At 37.3% G+C, this 24,531-nt stretch overlaps 1 protein-coding gene across 1 annotated transcript in view; it reads right to left on the bottom strand.

Annotated features, from left to right (window-relative positions):
• Positions 1–474: 474 nt before the first annotated feature.
• The window catches only part of LOC145673003 (E3 ubiquitin-protein ligase RNF123-like), an 88,989-nt gene continuing 64,932 nt past the window's right edge, over positions 475–24,531 (bottom strand). Inside the window, exons 14-20 of the mRNA XM_081742302.1 lie at positions 20,885–21,075; positions 19,556–19,695; positions 14,878–15,066; positions 12,710–12,875; positions 9,559–9,705; positions 4,553–4,733; positions 475–1,375 (exon numbers count right to left, since the gene is read on the bottom strand). Coding sequence (XP_081598428.1) covers positions 1,258–1,375; positions 4,553–4,733; positions 9,559–9,705; positions 12,710–12,875; positions 14,878–15,066; positions 19,556–19,695; positions 20,885–21,075 — 1,132 coding nt within the window. The 3' untranslated portion in view covers positions 475–1,257. The remainder of the gene's footprint in view (positions 1,376–4,552; positions 4,734–9,558; positions 9,706–12,709; positions 12,876–14,877; positions 15,067–19,555; positions 19,696–20,884; positions 21,076–24,531) is intronic.

Below are 24,531 nucleotides of genomic sequence, written 5' to 3'. Positions count from 1 at the left end.
CTTAACACTATTGCTTGTTCAACTGTAGGTGCTTTATTTTATTATTATTATTATTTACCGCAATGCACTATGGATCAACATCTCGCAACATCATTCGGTCAGACAGGAAAAATCTTCACGTGTATGGCACGAAAGGGTAGAATTTCTTACGAAATATGTCGTAACATTTGTCCTAAGATAAATCGTCAGATATATCTTAGGATTTATCTCATAGTGTATAGCAGGTCTAACAGACAACAACATTGGAATTTTATATCGACTCTGAAAAATCCCCAACCGTTGAGATTACACAGATTCCTAAAGATAACTGAGAAGGCAAATATTTTTGACATTATTGTATCTTAGGAACATGAACTTGTTTCTGCAGTGCTGGATGCCACTTTTAAAAACGAATTTACAAACAACTCAATATTAACAAAAATATCACCTTTCATCATACTTTGTACAAGAGCTCTTAAAATAATACAATACGTATATGTAATAGTTCATTTTATTATTATCTTATTTTGCAAGTACCTTAATAATAATAATAATAATCATAATATTGCACATGAAACAAGGCATTTAACTACTAACTTTCAATAGGTATTTCTTTTTAAAATCCCTGAACTATTTTTGAAAGTATATCAAACTAGAAAATATGTGCATTTGCACACATACATACGATACATCCACATGAAACATTCAGCGCACAATGACACAAAAAGCATATTTCTTACACACACAGCTTTAAGTATCAAAATATTTTTAAATAATCAATGATGTACAGCAAGAGTACAATAAATAATCACTCAATCATAGATTTCTTTGCAAGTGTTAATTATTTTAATTATTATTATTATTATAATATATATATATATACAAAGGTATTCAATTTCAATAATTTATATAAATCACAAACAATACTTTTTTTGTAATATTGCGAACATAAAAACGTTCATTAGTAATAATATCACGTCATTGCAAAAAGGGACACAAATACCAACAAAAATTAAAAAACTTGTAAAGATGATTTTCATTCATTTCATCTTTTTTTTAAATAAAAGGTCAAAGAAAACACAGCCACTCAAATACTTCGAAAAATCACAATTTAAACAGAAAATATAAATGCCATCTTTGCTTGCACAGAAGGTTAACGATATAAAGGACTCAATTTTTGTCCCATTACAACGTAAAAATACTCTCTAAAAATTGTTAATAATACAAGAAAAGAAAAAGACAAAAAGGTCAATACGATCATGACTAGTTTCAATCATTTCAGTTTCCGCTTGTTAGATCGTGGATAACAACACCCTCTTCATCTACAACAGTTTGAATGATAGTTTTGCAAAAAAAGCATTCTTTACTATTCATCAAGTGATGAGCAATGCAGCATCTGGAAAACAAAAGAACAAGGAGTTTTAACAATTTTAACAACTACTTCATGTTACACAGGGTGTTCATGTAGCCAAAATCCACTGGTGAAATCCTGACACCTAAACAATAAAAAAAAGTCCATATGAACATAGGTGAAAAACGCGTTGTTTCAAAGTTACGAGATTCCGAAATCGAGAAAAAATTGTAACTTTGAGGCTGCCTAGCTCGAAAACTATAAGAGAGATCAAAGGTGGTTAAAGTACTATTAGAAGAACTATTAGTACACTGTCTATCTAAATAACCATGTTTCAAAGTTGGATTATACTGGCGCTATGATTTTAGAGAGAGAGGCGCAAGAGCTGAACCTATATCGCAGCTCCCTCTATAAAATCCATTGCGCCGATGTGTCTCAACTTTGAAACATGATCATTGTACTAGTTCCTCTAATAGTTCTTTAACCGCCTTCGATATCTCTCATAGTTTTCGAGCTAGGCAGCCTCAAAATTACAATTTTCTCGATTTCGGTATCTCGTAACTTTGAAACAACGCGTTTTTCACCTAATGTTCCTATGGACTTTTTTCATTGTTTAGGTGCGAGGATTTCACTAGTGGATTTTGGCTACATAATAAATGAACACCCTGTATTTAGAAATGTACTCTACATACGCCAACCAAACTTCCCAGTGCTCCCATGTACAACTAGGTGATGCAGTGAATCAACTACAAGTGCAGTGGCGTAACTAATCGGCCCGCAGGGCCCACACTGAGGGGATCCGCAGCAAAAGGAAACCCATTTAAGTTTTGGAAACTAATTTTATGATGTTAGGATATTAAAACTCATTTATTATTTGACACTTTTTCTCAATATTGTTTACTAGTCTTCTAAATTTTCAGATTAATGCGCCATTAATTTACTGCGAACACACTCTTCACCTGAGTTGATTTTGAGTTAACGTCCCTTTCAGCAGCGAGGCTATAAGAGACGTGACCTACTGATTAACGTGGAATCCGAACCACATGAGCTCCCGCCCGTAACCCGAACCCGGGTCTCCCACGCCAAAGGCGCGTACGCTAACCGCTTAGCCATGAAAGAGCTATAGCGACTGGAACAATAAACAAAAAAAAATTGGACAATATTCAATAATCTTCAGCTAAGAATAAATTAAATTTTTACTTTTCTTTACTGAATAAGAACAAAAACAAAGGATGACAAAAAGACATCAACAACTCCGTCATTGCTAGTAGCGTTCCAGATTTGCGTGCCCTTTTGCGATTATATTTCACCTTCTCTTTGACGATGGCGACATCTGAGCGATCTGAATAACTCCATTGTGAATGACGTATCCACACTAACTTGAGCTCTGAACTTTTGTAAATCCGATGACAATACAATATTTTGCACATAATTTTCGCTCTAGCTTATCCATTTCATTGTTAAATTAATTAAGTTACTATAAATGTATTTATATTGCGTACAAGTGTAGGCAACGTTAGTTAATTAAACATTGTTTCAATGGATGGCGAAGTGGCTCACTGCGGATTCGAGAACTTTATATGACGTCTCTAATGGACACGTTAGGAACTATTGTGAAAAATCTATTAAGCTATTAAATAGACTAGATATATTCATTTGAAAAAAAAAAAAAAAAAAAAAAAAAAAAACTGTTGTCAGTCTTGTCTGAAACACATCTTCAAGTTAAGGAAGTTAGAAGTAATGAATTGATTACATAATATTGAATAAAGACTAAAAAGTATAGCCACCAAGAACCTCTCGTAGTCGAAAAACAGTGTTTTTATAAAATACACTATAAACGATATATATATATATATATATATATATATATATATATATATATATATATATTCTTTTTTTGATGGAGTTAAACGAAGAAACGGGACTAAGACTAAAAACACTGGGCTTGATTTAATGTTTAGATTACTGCTTCACTCATGATACATTTATTTAGGTTTTATTCATTCATTACTAAAGAATCTATCCGGTTTGCCATAAGGACCAGACTTCGTCATGTGATCAAGTAAAAAGTCACGTTGCGTGCTAAATCGAGTCTGCAGATTCCACATCCAGATGTGAGATATTTAAAGCACGTAGCCTCTGTGTGGAAGGCTCTGGGTAATTAGCAAAAGATGCATATGCTTTATCATTATTATTGATTTTATTCAAACAACTTGACTTTTTACAATGTTCTATTCATATCTACCTTATGTGCTATACATCGTCCATACACATAAGGTAAATATGTGTATAATTTCCATACACACCGCTCCTTCATGCAGCGCCTGGTGTATGGTTTTCCATACACACAAATATATATTGCACTTTTTCACGTTCACTCTATAGGTGTGTATGCGAAACCATAAACAAAGAAAATTATACATTTATGGGGTTAAAACACAGGCGAAAACAAAGTATTAGTGGCGGTCAACGTGTTAAGCTCTTCATTATCTCTTTGCAATAAGCTTCCAATTAGCCATCTCCTTATTACGGATTTTGAGATAACTTCATTGTTTTCATTGACTTTAATGTTCATGTTTTGTGATTTTTTTTACTATGTTCCATCCATTGTAGGACAATTTCTTTTTTGAATGTAGAATCTACATAGTCTCTTCTACATTGCGCTGAATTTCAGCCATCTCCTTCAAAGTCTGTTCACATCACTACAACCGGATAGGCTCTTACCTATAGTGCCAATTGTGTGACCGCCAGAAGTTAACGTGAGATTAAACCACGGTTGTGCAATAATAACTATGCGCTGTAGAACACAAGAGATATTTCTTCTGTTACACATTACAGATTCTCTGATGGTAATATATATATCCTATAAAATCAGTAGGAGCAGGGGCGACCGAAGAAAATTTTCTAGAGGGGGACCAATCTCCTTGGTTGTTATATTACGTCTGGTATTTAATATACGTGGTTTGTTACATTACGTATACATTTTCGTGAGCCAGAGGGGGGGGGGGGCGCCCATGAGGTGGAGCTACTGTAAGTCACGTTTATATCATCGACCATCATAAGTCTCTAATTTTGGACATCAAGATGGGACCCAGTAATTATAGCTAACCAGTTCTCTAACATCCAGAAATACTGTAGCTCTCAACATTAGGAAAAGTGTCCAATACTTTTAGTCTTAGTCACAAGATTATAGAAAAAAAAAACTACAAAGAAGTAACATACCTGCATGATCTATGATTACATGGCTTAAACGTTGTCGTAATCGGATTTGCATAACATATAGGACATAACTCGTCATCGGGTATCGATCTTCTTGTAGTCCGAAATCTCAGCTGAAATACATCCAGATGGTGGATCATTCTCTTCACTTCTTCTACCTCCTCTGAAGTTACATCTTCTGGATCTGGAAGGAATAAAAAGTATATTCAAAATTAGTGGTAGGCACAAAAACCGGTTCGTTTTTTTTACCGAAACCGGTTATCGGTTTTCTTCAAAACCGGTTCCAATTTATTTTTACAAAATTGGTTCTATTTCAGACCACAATAGTGTTCCGTTGTTCTCCGGAAACCCATTTCGTTTCCATAGAAATAGTTATGTTTTCCAAAAGTTTTCACCGAAACTGGTTTCAGTGAAAACCGAACCGGCTTTTAAAACCGAAACGTTTCGTTGAAAACCAAACCGGTTTTTGAAGAAAACCGGTTTGGATGAAAGATCAAAATGTTGGTTGTTCGGATTTCGGTTTTTCTAGAAAGCGGTTTCCGGTTTTTATAAAAACCGGTTTTGACCATCCCTAATTCAAATACGACGAATAATATGCTATAAGTAGGAAAAAGATAAAGACTGAAGATACATTATCCTGACATAAGTAAATGAACACTTGCAGAAAAACAGAAATTCATGAAAATACGTGAATGATAACTGCCTATGACGTACGTGTAGGTTGTAAAGTGAAAAATGAAATCTTTAAGTTTAACGTCCCACGGTTATGCCGGTTAGGCTAAAGGAGACGGTGATAATGAGAAATGAGTGAAATGGTGGAATGAAGAAAGTGGGAGGAAACGGGAGAACCCGGAGAAAACCCACGAGCACGGTGTTTGTCCACCACAAAGTCCACATGGCGCGAGCTGGGATCGAACCAGGGACCCCAAGCACCGGAGGTGAACGCTCTACCACTGAGCCACCGCACCCCCTGGTTGTAAAGTGAGCGTGCTGTACAAGTAACACTATGGCGCGCGGACGTGGTGGAAATCAGCGCACCATCTGTGTTGTGTTAGGTGTACCGTTAACAACTGTTTATAAGATTGCAGCACACTTCAAACGGGATGGAAAAATAATGTGACTCAAAACCAGGTCCACAGAAATCAACGCCACGCCTGAAAAATACGGACGCCATATGTGCAAGGACCCAAAATTCCTCATCTGTCAATGTTATTGCAGCCGAGTTTGGCAGATCAGCACAAACCATCCAATGGTGTTTGGACAGCACAAATATGTATCGACCAGTCGATAAAACGAAGCTTCTGCTTACAAAGCCAATCTTGAAACCATGTTACATTCTCCGATGAAAAATGATTTTACTAATTTTACGGCAGCAGTAAACAGTGTATGGAAGAGGTTGACAGAACACACGTCACCACAATTCAACTATCCTGAGGTGAAATAAAGCGCCATAAATGTCACGGTACGGGGTGTAATTCTGAAGAAGTGGTCGTAATAATCTCATTCCTTAAGATACGCACATCAACGCTGAGAAATACATGGAAGTATTGGAGAAGATGAGTTGCTATCTCTCTTTAAGACAGGAGAACTGTCACAAGACACAACAAAATTTATGGATGATAGAGATTTTACAAAGCAAAACTGACCACCAGCTGGAAGAAACAAAATGATGTTCAAACTCTGGTGTGAGTAGAAAATAGGACCCCATTAAGCTACTCCGATATTTATTTGCCTTCGCGAGAACAAATTCTTTTACTTTTTAAAAAATCTTCTCTACAATGAACGAGTCATTCAAGGCTCGAAAGCTATCTTTTTTGTGCCTTTAGTATGTTTGTACTCTAAACAACTATTTAATTAACAATAATTCGAAGTTATTTACTTGATACCGTCTAAAACACCTCACATGCCAATATTTACAAATCGTTCTAATCTCATCGGAACGGGACGTCTTGACGCTATGAACACTTAAAACTAGTACCCTCATTATATGCACGGACGAATAGATTGTTCCAGCTGCTCTAAAAGCTAGCGTGCGCGTTTTCGGTGTCTGTGTCCCGGGTTCGACTCCTAGTGGCCGAGTATGATTTAGGATTTAGGAATGAGATTTCTGGGTTTTCGGCATCTATGGCCATTTAGCCCGTCACGTATTAAGGCTGATATCCCTTGGCGAGCACACTATTCGGGGAAAGGGAAGGAAGGAAGCGGCCTGGGACCTGTAAGTTAGGTACCACCCCGGCATTTGCCTGGTGTCAATGAGGAAAACCTCATTCAGGACGGCTGGCCTGAAAAAGCTTTTCACACTTTTCCGACCGAGTGCCCCCACCGAGAATCGAACCCGGGACTGCTGGCAGAATATTGATATTGGAACGCATCACGGTGGTTCAAATTCCAAGTTAAACTGTAGATTTACGTCTGATACATCCTCGGTGTTGAAAAGGGACAATAAACTTGAACGAATAACAGTTTGATGAATACGATATTTAACAACTATTGGAAGAATAACGAGTGTACTGTTAATGAAAAGTCATTATTTTTGCAATCACTCCTTGTGCATTTACTTTTGAAGTCTCCAAGTGTACTTATTCCCGAATTCTAGCACAAACTAGTGATTTTTCATTTTACTACATTTGTTATTCTTTCAACTGAAAGGAACGTATGATAACCGTGACAGCTAGATATTTATGAAAATTGGTATCCTCACTAATTGTGGAGCGCTAATCATCGTGGTGATAGTCACTCGTGCAGAAATGCCTTGTTTACTCTCTGCATATAATACATATACTAAGCAGTGACTGGTTGAGGCTGTGCCGAGTTATACACAAAAACGCCGGAAAAAGGCAGAAAATGAAATATGTGTGCAGATAACCTGATACCAATTTGAAAAACTATAATTTTCTGTTTGAGGTGGCAACACTGCTTGGGTGACACTACAGCCGTGTTCTTGGTCACGTGTCCCTCACCCGTAGGTATTATGTTATCTGCACACATTTTTCATTTTCTGCCTTTTTCCGGCGCTTTTGGGGGTATAATTTGGCACAGCCTCACCCGGTTACAACGTGGTATATGTATTACACGTAGTGGATAAACAAGGCATTTCCGCACCGAGTGACCATCACCACGATGATTAGCAATCCACAATTAGTGAGGGTACCAATTTTCATAAATATCTAGCTGTCACAATTCGCGTACGTCCCTTGTGAGCTTGAATGTCTTGTTCATCAAGCACATAGTGAACAAAGCAGCTGTAAAACGTCTCGGTGAAGAAATCAGGAAGAATTTGAAATACTGGCACTAAGAGGTTATTTTTACAAATTTGGAGCATACCAACTACCAATACGTAATTTTGAGTTCTTGAAATGTCTCACATAACGAAGAGGCAAAAATTGAACTGTAATTCCCTACATTAAGCATGATCTACTGTATATTTCACAATACTGCTCGAAAGGCAGCAGAAGTCTTAGCAGTTGCTTGTTTATTGAACAAACTTCAACGTGTCTCTCCTTTTTCATAAATATTGAATTACTTGACCCAGCTCTGTAACAGAGAGAGAGAGAGGGGGGAGGGGAGAGAGAGAGGGAGGGAGGGGGAGCCCTGGTATCAGGGTGCTGAAAAGAACAAAGGTTGGCCTAAAAGTCCCACACGTTCTTCTAAGAAATACTTCTAGCATTCTTCAGTTCAAGAGTCAATTTCTCATCCAATGTAATATCAAGAATTCGAGCTAGGGCAAAGGAGAAAATGCAGGCAGCATCATATCCTACTATATTGTAGACTAGCAGCGTTCACCCCGCTTCGCTGCGGTCACCCCGGAACGCAATAAACTTTGTTACTTAGATAATTTTTACTTTTTCGCTTTCAAGTGATATGATAAAAACCATAGAAGATTGCAGTAAATGTTAACATTATATCGCCTGTCATTTATGTTAACCCGCCCCGCTTCGCTGCGGTCACCCCCGAACGCAATAAACTTTGTTACTTAGATAATTTTTACTTTTTCGCTTTCAAGTGATATGATAAAAACCATTATAACGCCTGTCATGTATGTTAACCCGCCGAGTGACACGGTCATGCGGGTTGCATATAAATACGTTTATTTTTATACCTATGATGAACTAACAAAGGATTTGTACGTAATGGACACCTGAATGGTCAATTATCTCAAGACACTGGTAATTGAAAATTAAAGTGATATGATAAAAACCATCTAGGGTCCAAATCCTAATAACCCCCCAAAAATAAAAGAAATTGGTTCAGCCGTATTAGCGTGATGAGCGGACAAAGGATTTGTACGTTCTCTTTTATATATATAGATTAAATGCTGTTTACATTTTATAGCTTATATATATTATGTTATATTACCATATAAATGTATTAGGTTAGGGATTAGATTTCTGGGCCTTCGGCATCTATGGCCATTTTCCCGTCACGTATATGAGGGATGACGCCCCTCGGCTAACACACTAAACTATGAAAGGGAAGGAAGAAAGAATTGGGGAAAGAAGAAAGGTCCTGGGACTTGTACTTTAGGTAGCATCCCGGCATTTGTCTGGTGTGAATGAGGGAAACCAAAAAAACCTCACTCAAGATTGCTAGCCTGAAAAAGCTTTTACACTTTTTTTGACTGACTGTCCCCACCAGGAATAAATGTGTTAAGTATTGTTAAGATAAACAGGAACTAATTTATGCACTGACCTCTTTCTAATTTCGCATAATTTAAAAAAAGTCGGTACCTGTCCCGTTTTCAGCTGAAAATTTTATGGTTACCCTAATTAGGATCAAACTTCCATAGCATGATCACAACAGCATAACAATAAAATAAACGATCAGTATGAACAATATAAGAGGAGTTACATCAAATTGCGGATAATTTTTGACTTATCCTCGTATATTCTCAATTTTGGCCTCCAGAGGTGCAATACTTTTAAGACAATCTGATATATGACAGATATTAATTACAGCCACAAGATATCTACATATAATAACTAAGAAAAATGATGTATCAGTATACTTACAATTTCGGAACGAAAATTGTTGGGACTGCCTATGATCTTCATGGTCTTCACGTAGCATATCTCCAAGGACAAAATGGAGAGATTTAAGTTGAAAATTGGTTTCCGATAGGATAGCTGACGTTACTTTCGGCGTTTCTTCAGGAGACACTACAAAAGAAGGGAAATGGATAAGAATTTTGAATTTCACTAACATCACCAGGAAAGTTGTAAAACATACTGAAGACGTAACAGAAGTCTTATATTTTACAAAAGTCATTTTTAAATTAAATTAAATTGTGTGAAAGACTTTCGTTTTAAGTGTATATCCAATCACGAAAGACATATTTTATTCGACACTTATTTTATTCATATTCATTTATTAACTATATCTATAGACAAATTATATCAAAAGTAGTACGAAAAAAACAGGGACGAAAGCCAAAAGATGTACAGGTCGGCTTTAAATGTAACACTAATCTTAATTTTACAACTGATGAAAAATACACAATTCTAACGCAAAATCTGGCCGCTGTGGTTCAATCAATGGTAGAGTACAAACTTCTGGTACGTGGGATGTTTGGTTCGATCTCCCTAAGGGCTTTGTGGTGGGCAAACACGGTGTGCGAAAGTTTTCTCAGGGTTCTCTCATTTATTTCCACTTCTTTATTCCACCATTTCGAACATTTATTATCATCAGCCTCAGCATCGGAGTATAATCATGGAATGTTACACTTAAAAAAAAAAAAAAGAAAAAAAAAGTGTTCCACATGTCTACCAATATTCTTCGTAAAGTTTCATCACGCTGCATAAAACTATTGACTTGTGAGGGGATAGTGTAGCCCCTGTAATGATTATCCTCTCCCAGTGACGATCTAAATTCCTAACTTCTACATCTTCACATTTCAACAACTTCCAGATGGCAAAATGCACCGGTTGACATTGGATGATCATGGTGTCCGTTCCACGGACCCTATCTCTCTAACCATCGCCTGTGAAACGTCCAACTCAATCAGTGACGTACAATTTATGTAGAATTAGGTATCATAATTGATTTCAGATTTTATTGCGAATTGAGTTGAGTTTAACGTCCCGTTCAGCAGCGAGCCTATATGAAATGTGGACCTACTGATTTACGTGGAATCCGAACCACATGAGCTCCCGCCGAGAATCGAACCCGGGTCTCACACGCCGAAGGCGCGTACGCTAACCGCTTAGCCACGAAGGAGCTCTTCAGATTTTATAGTTACATAATAATGAGAATATCATCCAGTACATTATACAGCAGCATTTGCCTACTACTAAAAACACTCACTACTTCTGAAAATAAAATCGATGGTAAACTTTATTTCAGCATATTTTTCTTACGGGCAAAAATAGAAAGTGAGCCGCACGAAAGAAAAGATCGCAACTTCTTTCTAAGTTAATATAAATTCTTTGTCCATCTTGTTAGAGTTCTAGTGCGAATATTTGCTCTTTTCGGTTCTCACACTTCAGCAGAACCGCCCAGAGGCTCATATAGTCATCTGATTTGACAAATGGTCATAGTCCCTGAACTGCTGGGATGTCATTGGATACATGCGCGGGAGACCAAATACGACTTGGCTGCAAAGGGATCATCAAGGGCCAAGCTGTACTCGAACTACAGACTTAGAATGTACTAAGAAACTCCTTAAGTTAATTGAATTTGCGCTTCGATTCATAATTATATATATGTATTTTTCGAATACAAATATTATACATATTATTAGTCTTAACCAAAGGTTTGTATTGGTGTCTAATTAAACTGTGTTTAACTGAGTGTAGTTTTGACATATTCACGCCTTTTTCCATGTTGTGCGACTTATAAATCGAAATTAGAATCGACATATACTATATGCATTAGTATTAGTACTGAACCTTATTTTAATCTAAATTTCTTAATTTGTTTTCTCTTATTGTGAATTGTAGAGAAACAAAAACAGCGCATTGCACTGTTTTTGGTTGTCAATAATGCACAACGCATGAGTAGTTTTTGCCATGGTGGCTTTATGTGAATGCTTATGAATTTCATCATTGAGTTTTGGCACTGCGGAAGTTGAGTTCATGTACTATATATATATAGTGTATATGGGAGGAAATTCCTGACATCAAAATAAGACAAGAAGTATAGACCAAAAAGGGTGCACAAATGTTTCCTTTCGGAGTTATAGGCTGCCGAAAACATAAAAAAATGAACTCTGAAGGTCCATAGCTCCGAAACTATAGGACCTACCGTAGTCGGGTCAAGACTTCACTTAGGAACCAATATGTGCTCTATCCAAATATTTAAGTTTCAGAATCCTGTGGTAGTTCCGCAACAGTTTTTATAGAGGTAGTTCGTGAGTACTTCAAATTGTATGCGCGTAGCCAAACTCACTCTATAACAATTGTTTGTGAGTACCTTAGGATTCTGAAACATGAATTTTTGGATAGCGCACATACTAATTCCTACGTGAAGTCCTTACCCGACTATGGTAGGTCCCATACTTTTGGAATCTTTAAAGTTCATTTTTTCAAGTTTTCGGCAGCCTATAACTCCGAAAGGAAGCGTTTGTGCACCCGAGTTGGTCTATACTTTTTGCCTTATCTTGGTGTCAGGAATCACCTCCCAAACATTGTCGGTGTTGTTTTGAAACACCCCATATATATATATATATATATATATATATATATATATATATATATATAGTATGTATATATATATAGTATGTATGCATGTGTGAACTTTTTTATTTCTATTTAACTACTGGCCGGATAAAACAAACTTTGGTGGGCAAGTAGCTCACCGTCTAACGAATCAAGATCGTTATATTTGGTGGCTGTGCTCAGACACGGACAGCTCGGCTCTGCAACACAGCTTTGCTTGCCAGGAGCTTCTGAGTTTGGTTTACCGATTGTCTTCTTGTTCTTTCCAGTATTCTACAGGAGAACGAAATGAAATTATTCCTCTGTGATACTGTAATCCAAGACCAGGGTTCGATTCCCGACGGCTCATGTGGTTCGGATCCCACGTTAAGCTGTACGTCTACGCCTTATATAACCTCAGAATCTTTAAGCACTTCTGTAAATAAATACAGAATCTTTAAGCACTTATATACGTATAAAAGACAACATCTTGTAACTCATAATCATAAGTATTATCAACTACACTTACGATGGCATAGACCCATTTCATTTCTCAGCAGTCCAAGCAAAATTCCAACGACGGCTGCTAAAATAGGGAAGTGGTCGACAGTTTCCAAGTCAGGTATGTCCAGCAACACTACATGTTGGAAACAACCCACTTGAGAGCTTACACGGTTCAATACTTGGCAGAGCAACTACGAAATTGTCAAACAAATAAGTTTAAGAAACATTATAATATCAGCAATTACTTACATTCATATAAAATTCAACCCATCAGCATTTATATAACATAAAATAAGAATGTCTCAGAACTTGCAATTAAACCATGCGTTACATAATTATAAAAATTCATAATCAGGAAAACCAAACGTTTTAGATGTCTAAAATTTTAAAGTGACTTTCTAAAATGTTTGGTGGAAAATATAAGAGCGAGCGTGAAATTATAGTTTAGACAATTTCACTAGTTAATACTACTGGTCCCCTATCTTCATTTATGTGAGGCTTCCATAGTGTCCCGTAACTTCTGAACACCAATGCATTAAAACTCCATCTTCGCAGCACCCGGTCATCTAATAATTTAATTATATAATTTAAATTAATTAAGAATCTTAAACAGCTTCAATTTTTGATAATTTGTCAAATGAAAGTTATATTTAATTGGAAACGACCATATTGAAATTTTGTTTGGTTGGAAAGAAACCCTAGATACTGGCTTAATTAGGACTTTCCGGTAGTTGTGCCCATTATGACTTACATTAAGAAAGGTGTGAAGAATCGAAATATCACATACATAAGAAATTTACCAGAAATCGATTTGCCATAAGAAAAGTGTTTTTTTTTTTTTTTTTCAAAACAATGAATGCTATAAATCTGACTTAATTGAAGACCTTACATTATATCACAAATGGTAGTAATAGAAAAAATACGCACAGCAACAGAACATCTTAGGATGTTCTGAGTTCTACCACGAGTAATTTTCAAAATTAAAATTCTGAAAAGTCCCTACTCAAACTTATGAACGACATTCTAGAAATGGACTCATGATCAAACCATCCAGCTGCAAAAATATATAATTACTAACTCGAAACAATTGTACTTATCTGAATATTACATGTACTTCAGCGTGATTAGCACCAATTTTGCTGCATTACCAGATTCTTTCCTTTACAACTCCTAGTGTAATATCTATTGTCCTATCAACAAAAATTTACTCAGAGTATTCCATGGACTTAATTTAAGTTTTTAATATCATCTAATAATGGTCACTATATTTTAGCAGTTCAGTTACTGTTTTTGTGAAAGTATTTTTATTCAATTTAACAATTTATGTAGAATTCCACCATTGTCTTTTGTTGTCACTAAATTTACTTTTTGTGACTGTTGTAAACACTATTTTCCACTGGCGTTTTTAAACATTACGTAATTATTATTTCAGATTATACAATGGTATGGATAAACACTTATTTGACTATGTACAGACTAATTCCAGCCAGCGGAAAATATCGTTTGCAACTGCACATAAAGTGAATTCAGTGACAACAAAATACAATGGTGGAATTCCACATTAATCGTTAAACTCACCAATTATACTTTCACAAAAAGTGAGTAAACTACTAAAATATAGTGACGAACATTAGGTTATATTAAAAAGCGAAATTAAGCTCACGGAATTCTCAGGATAAATAGTTCTTTATTAGGTAGCAAATACTACAATAGAAGATGTAAGGAAAGGATACAATGCAGCAAAATGGCGCTGACGACATTCCCGGAGGGGAATGCAATATTCAACTAACAGAAAAAGACAAGAGGTACAAGGTAAGTTGCTTTGTTAAGAATATGTTCTACACAGTATCTAACAGCACATAATAATTAATGTCCTAAGATGTGAGAAGTTTGCAGTTGATGCTTTAAGAAAATACAACTGAACAATATATGAGTTCCCATTGAAAATTTTGGCAATTATTAAATGATAAACGTACAATTAAGATTATCTAAGTTAACAGTACCGTACAGTTATTTTATTTTATTTATATTTTCAATATGGCTAAGTTTGAAGGTACATAGTTGGACACATTCGAAAAATATGTAATATTTATCTTATGGGAAATTGCAGATTTCACAAAAACAAAGCCAAGTAAAACTGATTGTCACAGTAATAGATTTTACTGTATTTATTACATCTATTTGATAGCTTACCTGACACAACCTAGAAAGAAGAAGATCAGCTGATGGTCTTTCACTGTCCGTGAAAACTTGCGGAGCTACGCACACCACCATTTCCACAACACGAAGAAGCGACAACGCTAAATCAAAACACGTGGCACATATCTTTAACTGCTTGGATTCTATGAAGACACGTTCCGGTCTGTTAGATACATTCTGAATCTGGAATATTGAAAATTAGGTGAGAATCAACAAATTATTGGAAATCAACCATCTTACTTTTTTTTAACATATATAATGTGGTACATTTTTAAAAGATTAAATAACACTCACTTATTATGTGGTCTGGGAATTCTAATCGGAGTCATATACGAGGGGGAGTCCGGAAATAAGTTTCCCTTCCCGTTTTCCCCAGGAAAGCGAACAGCAATGGGGGAACAAGACAGTGGTTGCACACGCAACACACGCAGATACATGTTCACCCGCGATACTGCAGATGGCACCGTCGCAGCGCCTGTGCAAAGCTGAGACGAGTCTCTCAGTCTCAACCAGGTAACTATGGCGAGAAGGCGCTTTTTGACGTCGTGATCAAAGGAGAAAGTGCGAGCAGTTGTCCGCTATGAATGGGCACGTGCGTATCGGGAGCAGAAATCCATAACCGCCTCGTGGAAGTCTATGGCTCACACTCAGTGACGGCAAGGCAAAACCATATTGCAACTCTTGGGTGGAAGCGCCTTACCCATCCGCCATAAAGCCCTGATTTCGCGCCCAGTGACTTCCATCTGTTTCCGGCTATGAAGAAGACTGTCGACGGCAGGCGCTTTGGAAGCAATGCTGAAGTCACTGAAGCTGTTCGACACTTCTTCCGTATGCAGAGCCCTGAATTTTTCCTGGGAAGGGGTTTTTGAAGCTTATAGACCGGTACGACAAATGTCTCAATGTACGTGGTACTTATGTGGAAAAATAACGAAAAATGCTAACTAACGGCTGAGGAAGATATAAGATTTGCTGTCATCTGTCTTTTCTCAATGTCTGATGAAGAGGACGTTAGGTCCTTGAAACTGTAACAAAAATCGTATAATTATTAAATAATTCATTTTGTTCTGGTCAGAAAAGTGTGTTTTAAAAAATAAAGTACATGCTACTTTTGGTCTTCTATCCCCTCCTCTGTCTACAGTTGTCTGGGGAAACTTATTTTTGGACTCACCTCGTATTCCTAGTATGATTTCGACAACCAACTCTTTTGCCTTCGACGGGCAGTCACTAATGAAGAGCAAACGTCTTCACAAATGTTTTTACATTATATATATATATATATATATATTTTACACAGAGAACACTAAAATCAACAATAACTTTTTAAAATATTCGTGATCATTACACACACTAACTTATAGAAGTATTACGGTTGACAGAGTTCTTCCCGTATTCAGATTCTAATGAGACATGTGAATATGAAAAGTAAAGTGAAATTTCCGACGTAAGTCAGTTATTATGCATATAACAAGGCATCCTAGAAATACTCAATGTTAAACATGCTAAGAAGGCAATTTTGAAATTTTGCAAACACATGCATAGTTACATGAGAAGACTGTACACAAAATCGAACTCAGGCAAAATTATAGATAAATTATTTAATATATAACTCTATTATTGCCTACACATACTTAAATGGTTGAAAAAAAGGGTCGCTTATATGAAATGTACTTTAAACAACATTATTCAAATGTGGCTTCTGTACGAGTTTACGAGCTGGGCTGAAGCTTTTTCACCGACGAGTTGCACAATAGCTTTGGAGGCCGGCTAACGCCTCCCACCGTATTACATTCAGCCTCGAATCCAGCGCTTTTCCTCTAAAAAATCATACTCTCGTAAGTTTCACTTACAACAGGTCTTATTTACACATTGTCTGCAGCTGCGTTGGTATTGGCTAACGCTGTCCAATCACCTGGCAGCGACAGACATGAGATCTGCTGAAACCAGACATTCTCAGTCCTACGAGAGAAGTGAGAACAATGTACTATTATCTACATTATTATTATTAAATAATCTGCCTTTTGGCAGGTCCTGAGACTAATGAGGGTTTATCCCCTTAATTTTCAATTTGGGCATGGAAACGTTTTTTCCATGATTCTCGATTTTCAGTTTGCTCTTTTAACTCCCAATATTTTCTTCTATTTTTCAAATCATCTATCACTTGTGTTCTTCTTCTTCCTATTCCTCACTTTCCTTCTATGGTAGTATGAGGGAGACAATTTCTTCGCAAGATGTGTCTAATCCAATTGATCTTTCTACGAAGAATGGTGGCTAGGAGCGCCCTTTTCTCTCCTATCCATAAACATCTTCGTTTGCAACTCTCTCTGTCCATTTTATCTTTTCCATCTTTCTCCAACACTACATTTCGAGTCTCTCTAAATATTTCTTCTCTAACTTCCGTAATGTCCAAGTCTCTGAGCCATAAAATCCAATATTCCATATGTAGCACCTGACCAATTTCTTCCTTAGTCTAATATTAAGGCTGCTATAGCACGGCCACCAAGACATGGTCTCTGACGTTTCTTACCACATGCGGTGGGACATTGCAGCCCCTACTTTGATACCAGTGTTACCAACCACGATCACTCTGTCTTCATTCTTATTCATTCTTCTCTTCATACTTCAGTCTACCATTAATTAAATTGCCACTACAGTTGCACCGAAAAAAACCTTAACACGTGAGTAGTGGCAATGTCACTGCGAGCTGTCAGAGACGTTCTCTTACTGGACGCACTATAGTTAAGAGTGATCTTTTCTTGTTGAATGCTTCTTTGGCTATGGCAATTCTTGACCTGATCTCTTTGGTGCAGTACGCGTCTGTCAAAAAGAAAATTGAGACCTGGCACTTCACTGAATAAAAATTATTTGCATGGGAGAGAATTGTCCCAATCAGCCAATTTTACTAAAATAAAAGTAATGTTGAATATATCGTAAAATATGATATTATCAACTCACAACTTAGTGATACCAATGTGAAAACAATTAACGATGTTACTATTTACACACATTTCATACTGTTTAAAATGTTTCACTTCACTTCACTATACTTCCGTTGCTTTCTTCTTCTTCTTCTTCTTCAAGTGAAACATTTTAAATGATAAAAACATGTGTGAATAATAACATCGTAAATTGATTTTACATTGGTCATTAATAAGTTGTCAGTTAATGTGTGTAGTGATCACAAACATTTCAATAACTTATTGCTGATTTTAGCGCTTTCTGTAAAAACAGGACTAAGTTCATTATTATATAAAAGTATTTGTGAAGCCGAAGCTCTTCGTAAACCTTGAAGGCAACAAGATTGGTTGTCGAAATTATTCTAGGAATATAACAATTTGATTAGGACTCTTACTAGTTAGAGCACACAATATGTGTTAGTTTATTTTACTTCCCACTTATAGATACTATCAAATTCAATTCACTCTGAATATAACTATACAATCACTCAGCTTGATATTTGAAGAATAACTCTCAGTAAATACTTGTACGTACGGGTTTCAATTCCTTTACCTAGTTTATTATCGGTTCAACAGACAATGGATGTAATTCATTAGGTTACGTATGTAAGTTGGGTTTAGAGAGGTATAATCAATAAATATACATATGCTGAAAATTAACACTCGCTTTTCTTTTCATTGCTTTCTAATTTAAGCCACAGGAATATTAAGAGAACCAAAATGTCACTGAAAAGTGTTAGTTTTACATTATGCAAAATCACACATTGAAAAGAGCTGGTTTAGACGCATGCAATATATATCACATTCTTGTCAAGAAACCTGTCCTAAATTTGGGCCGTAAAAGCTAAACTAAAATTGGTAACGAATTATACTCAGAAATCAATATAAATCTAATGCAAGGCAAAATGTTTGAAATAATATTTAAAACGCGATCATTCTTACTAGGTGGGACACGGTAGTTTAGTGGTTAGAGGGTTGGATTCATGCCCACATGGTCGCGGGTTCGATTCCCGGCCGGTACTTCCCCAATATTCGGCGTCCACCCACCGTCGTGAGGCAAACTGGGGAGTCACGTGACTAAAAGACGTGACGGCCACTAGGTCTAGAAAGCTCCCGATACGCCGGTTACGGATCTATCAGGCGTCCGTCGCTAGGCTGGACGTAATTCTATCAATCGCTAACAGGTGGCGTGGAGCGACTCAGGCCCACAAACCGGGCCGTTACGCCAAGTGGTTCAGTTTGGTTTGGATCATTCTTAGTATAGGTCAGTATGTAATGCCAGCCAGGCTGGATGAAATTACTTTAATAATAGGTTACCACTCTCGACATAGAGCTACAAATACAATTCTTCCATATTGTGTATACAATAGTTCAATACATTTCACAGATTTTACATTTTTTGCTCCCAATTGGAACGGGTAATGGCGACTTTAACTCTGTTTGCAGAGGCTTAAGTCTTCTTTTTAAAAAATACAGCGAAGCCACTGCTATAAAAGAAAATTTGCATTAATTAATTGTTCTGGCATAGTGCTGATCAACATCTGGAACTGACAATGTTTCATATACGTTCGGCTATAGATATATATTTTAAATATGATGCCCCTGTATATTACTGATATTGAAGAAATATTATCCGACATACACAAAAAGAACTTACACACACTTTTTTTTATAGACCCAGATAAAGTTGATAAAATAAAACAGAGCAGATACATTACCTCCTGTAGCATACCGATGAATTCTGAAAATGCCCAGTTTAACTGGACTAACACAGAGTTGATGAAAGCTGTTGCTAAAGGCTCATCTGTTATTAATACTCGGGAAACGTAGTCTTGAAACATATGTGATGGACAGGGTTCTACAAAAAAGATATGTAAACTAAAGTTAATCCATAATTACAATATTTTTCAATTCGATTATACTCCTGCTCATTTACAGGGTTTAAACAGTAATCGGTTTAATATATATTACATATTTTTTTGAATTATTCATTCTGAAAACATTAAATAGAAACATTCAGCTTACAAGCCACGGGGACCCAGAGAGAAGATATATATATATATATACGAGGAGCGTTCAGTATCCTCTAATACTGACCCCCTTCCCCCTCATGTAGGATCATGATTTTAACATGTGTAGAAAGTAGACATCTTATGATGACTTTATGCCGCAGTGTAAGTTATTTGACCATGTACAGGTGCATGCAGTAGAGCATCTGTAAGAACTCTGTGAAAATGGAAAATAGTGAGGTTCGTGTGGTCATCTTCGCATGATTGTCTGCCACATCTGAATTCACGGCACCATCTCGCAACTGTAGGATATGATGGAGCAGACTGTCCTAATGTTTGTACCAAGTCATCATGAATTTCCCTTGGCTGTAAGTTTTTCAATTGCAGGTACTTGATGACCGCACGAACCTCACTATTTTCCATTTTCACAGAGTTCTTACAGATGCTCTACTGCAAACACTTGCAAAGAAGAAAGTACATGGCCAAATAACTTGCACTGCGGCATAAAGTCATCATAAGATGTCTACTTTCTACACATGTTAAAATCATGATCCTACATGAGGGGGAAAGGGGTCAGTATTAGAGCATATTGAACGCCCCTCGTATATAGGGAGGAGGGGCACAAAGAGTCCAGTCGCGTGTCATCGTCCATCACGATGGTTCAAAGATCAAGTACTCACCTCTGATACGAAGGGTTTCTAGTTCGATCCTAGAGCATGTGAATTTGTGGTGGATAACATAATGTTCGTGGGTTTCTGCGAGGTTCTTCGGTCTCCTTTCACCTTTTCATTCCACTAATTCTTTCATAATCATTCACTTTCATTAATCAACGCTTCATTTAGCTCCCAGGTCATAACCATCGGACGTAAAATTAGTAATTTCGTTCATTATCGTAAACACTAACTGTGTCAGAATATGACCATTTTCACTGGGTTTTATTGACTGGCACGAGAAATAAAAAAGTTAATTATCAGAACTTAAAACTGAAATGTTAATCTTTAATTAATTAATTAACATGAAACGCTTGTGAATACTCACTTATTGCTTGATTAATAAGACTTGCTTCTGCATGTAGAACTTTGGGACCAAGTTTCTTCAATAAGTGTGGTGATTTTTGGTAACGAAAGGCAAATCCACATCCCTGCCAGAAACGGACTAATACCCAATTACTTTGCGCCCAGGCACGATTTTCATACGGACGTAAAAGGTTTCTGATCATGTTTATTTGGCTGAAAAAGGAAAAAAAATAATAAATAACATATGTTATATTTCGTAAATATGGAATACGACATAAAAGAGCTACATACTTTTTTATTAAACGATCTCTACAAAGTAACAACCACAAACGTTTTAAGTGCACTGGAAATCCTGATCGAATTATTATTTTCCTGGAATCGTCTCGGCAACTAATCCTATTGCTTTCAATTCTTCTTCTTCTCACCTCAACCATAGGTTGGTGGGCAACATGGAATTTTTTTGGGGAGAGCTGTTTTATACTTTGATAAGATCTCTTCTTCGTGACTGCATCTAGATATTCTATCCTTGGTCCTCCTCTTCCTGGTTTTCCTTCTGCCTTTCCCTCTATCAACACGGTGATCCAATCGAAATGTCGAATAAGATGGTCAAGCATGTTGTTTCTTTTTCCTATTATCTTCATGATATGTCGTCCTTCATTAGCTTCCTTTAGTACGTCTTCATTCCTTTTCCTTTCGGTCCATGATATGCGCAGCATTCTGCGCCAACACCACATTTCAAATACTTCCAGCTTTTCTTGCTTTCAATTAGCAGACAATAAGTAAAAAGTTTCGGCTTCATAAAGATTCACGCTTTCAGAGTCTTGACTGGAAGACCAATCGGAAAACGACCATTAGGAAGACCTAGGCGGAGATGGGAGGACAATATTAAGATGGATCTCGCAGAGATAGGAATACAAAGTAGAAACTGGATCCAACTGGCTAAGGATAGAAGTCAGTGATGAGCTTATGCTGTCTGGTGTATAAGTACTGTCTTGCCGAAAAGGTACATTACCTTCAGCTGTTGCAAATAATCCATGTTCTCCTCTAGACACTAGCCGAACTAATTTCGAAGTTATAACCTCCACGGCGGTCTTGTCTCCTTCCTCCTATTCTAAATTAAAGTTTGTGCTTTATTTCAAAACTGAAACATAATTGGATAAGATTAATTGAAACATTGACTTATGTCAAAGAATCACTGCTAGCATGGAATTCATCTATTATGAGTAATATTCATCACTGCTTAGCACGAATTATATGAACTTCATGTACCTTCCCGACATTCATCCCAAGGCAATATTAGAATCTTAGCCACAAAACCTAGCTGGAAATGTCAGAATTCCAGTTACGTTTCACTAATATGCTACTGAAACATAAGCTCTTCTAGTAGTCGAAGAAAATAATCATCCGATTGCGATTCCCACGGCACATAAAATTTTAGTGGTTGTTAATCTCAATAAAATTTGTCAAACTACATCTGAGTTAAAAGTATTTTCTACAATGTGGAAAGTTCTTTCGAAACGATAAAAGACTAAGTAACTCGTGACATTTTCTGAGTAGTAATATCACGTTTACGGCAATTTGTAGAAAAATTTAGCAAGTTCCTTCTTTTCACGACCCATTGACTAGCGTGGATAACAAAGGTACGAAGGTTGCACTGAAAGTTTCGGGAATGTAGTATTGAGAAACTCGCAATATATCAGAAATTGTTATATTTGTAACGTATGATATGTATTCAATATACAAGTAGCCAACTACCAATGATTGCTTTTTTTGTGTTTCAGCTGTAGACTGAAGTGAAGAAGTCGGTGGAAAAACGGATTTGACCAGAGAGCATTTTTGTGCAATAATCTATTATGATTTTCGACAGAGTTCAACGCAATAACGAAATGTCAGTCACACGAGTACTACGTTTGGTGATGAGGTCTGATTTAAAACAACCATTTGTCATTGGTTTTAGTAATTTATAAAGATAACCGAGAAGGTTTTGTCGCTTTTTGAGAGATCTGTGTTCAATTGGCCTTCACACTGAGAGTTGAATGTGAATGGAGATAAGGCAATGGTCAGCTGTTGGTGTGGGTATATCCAACATACTAACTAGTTGTTGCAGTTCAGTTACACCGTGAACTTGCGTAAGAGCAAGTGAACATGAGACCTCCATAGAGCGTCATAAGGGCATGTATGCTGTACGAGTTCAAACTGGGGTCAAACACCGCTACAGTGGGGCGTAAGATATGCCAGGCCTTTGGTGAGGGTGTCGTTACTACTACACGGACAATGCAGCGGTGGTTTAACAAGATTAAGGACGGTGACGAAACACTAGAAGAAGCACCACGTGCCAGAAGACCAACACATGTACAAAATGAAGATCTGCAGGCAGAAATTGAGGCGAACAGTGGTCAGACATGTGAGGAACTGGGATTACAATTCAGTGTGAATGGAGAAACCTCTCGGTAGCACCTCCATCAACTTGGGAAGCATACAAGTTTGGTCGATGGGTTCCACATGATTTGACTCCGGGCTAGAAGGCATCGCGAGCAGACACCTGAGTTTCTTTGCTGTCTCGTCTGAGGAAGGAGCCATTTCTGGACACAGTGTTGACATGTGATGAGAAGTGGGTCCTGTACGAAGCTCCACGGCGCCATCATCATTGGTTAGCAACCCAGGAACCGGTCCCAAAACAGCCGAAACCAGCACTGTACCAGAAGATCCTCCTATGTGTTTAGTGGACTGCTCGCGAAATCGTGCATCGGGAACTGCTACCAGCTGGTCAGAGCATCAATGCAACTGTGTACCGTTAACAGTTGAGCCGTGTTCAAGAAAAACTCAAAACTCTGAAGCCAGCACTAATGAATCGCAAAGAGGTCCTCCTGTTACAGGGCAACGCTAAGCTCCACGTCGCTAGGATGAACTGGGACACCATTCTACGCCTTGGATGGGAAACACTATTGCATCCACCATACTCCCCGGACATTCACCGTCAGATTATCACCTGTTCCATTCCTTGAACAATCACCTTAGAGGATGCCAGTTCAAATCCCTAGTACAGGTGGAAAATGCACTTGATACCTTCTTAGCTTCACGGCCCACCAAGTTCTACCGCGATAGAATCCTTGGCCTTCCAGAACGTTGCCAGAAGGTCGTCGATGCTGATGGGGCTATTTTTGATCTTCCAGGTACATCTTAGTTGATATATCGATGTTCGAAGGTGATGGGTGAAAAAGCGACAGAACTTTTTGGTTACCTTTATAGGTTTGGCCGCGACAGCTTCAATGACGAAGTTCGTGAGGTCTCCCAACAACAACCATAGTGCAAAAGAACATCAACACTGTGCACAATCTAATTGTGATCGACACGTGACATACCACGAAATTCATAGACATTTAAGTATCGGCATGAGTCAAAAGTAAACAACCCTTTATGATTAGTTGCGTAAAAAAGTTATTTTCTCGTTGGATTCCCCACAATTTAACTTAAGAGCAAAAAGACGCCCATGTGATGTGGTGCAAGACCATTCTTAAACAGTTCAAAGCAGAAGCGTCAGATCTTGTGTTAAAAAATCACAGGTTATGAGACATCGATCTAAATGACAATCTGCTGTATAGATGTTCGAAGATGAGTCGAAATAAACAAAATCTGTTACGCAATGTTACGAAGCAAATGGCTGCTTCA

The sequence above is a fragment of the Thermobia domestica genome, chromosome 16 (genome assembly GCF_964235325.1).
Source record: "Thermobia domestica chromosome 16, izTheDome1.hap1.1, whole genome shotgun sequence".
NCBI classification, from domain to species: domain Eukaryota; kingdom Metazoa; phylum Arthropoda; class Insecta; order Zygentoma; family Lepismatidae; genus Thermobia; species Thermobia domestica.
The sequence above is the reverse complement of the archived record's forward strand: the minus strand, read 5'-3'. Positions and strand labels throughout refer to the sequence as shown.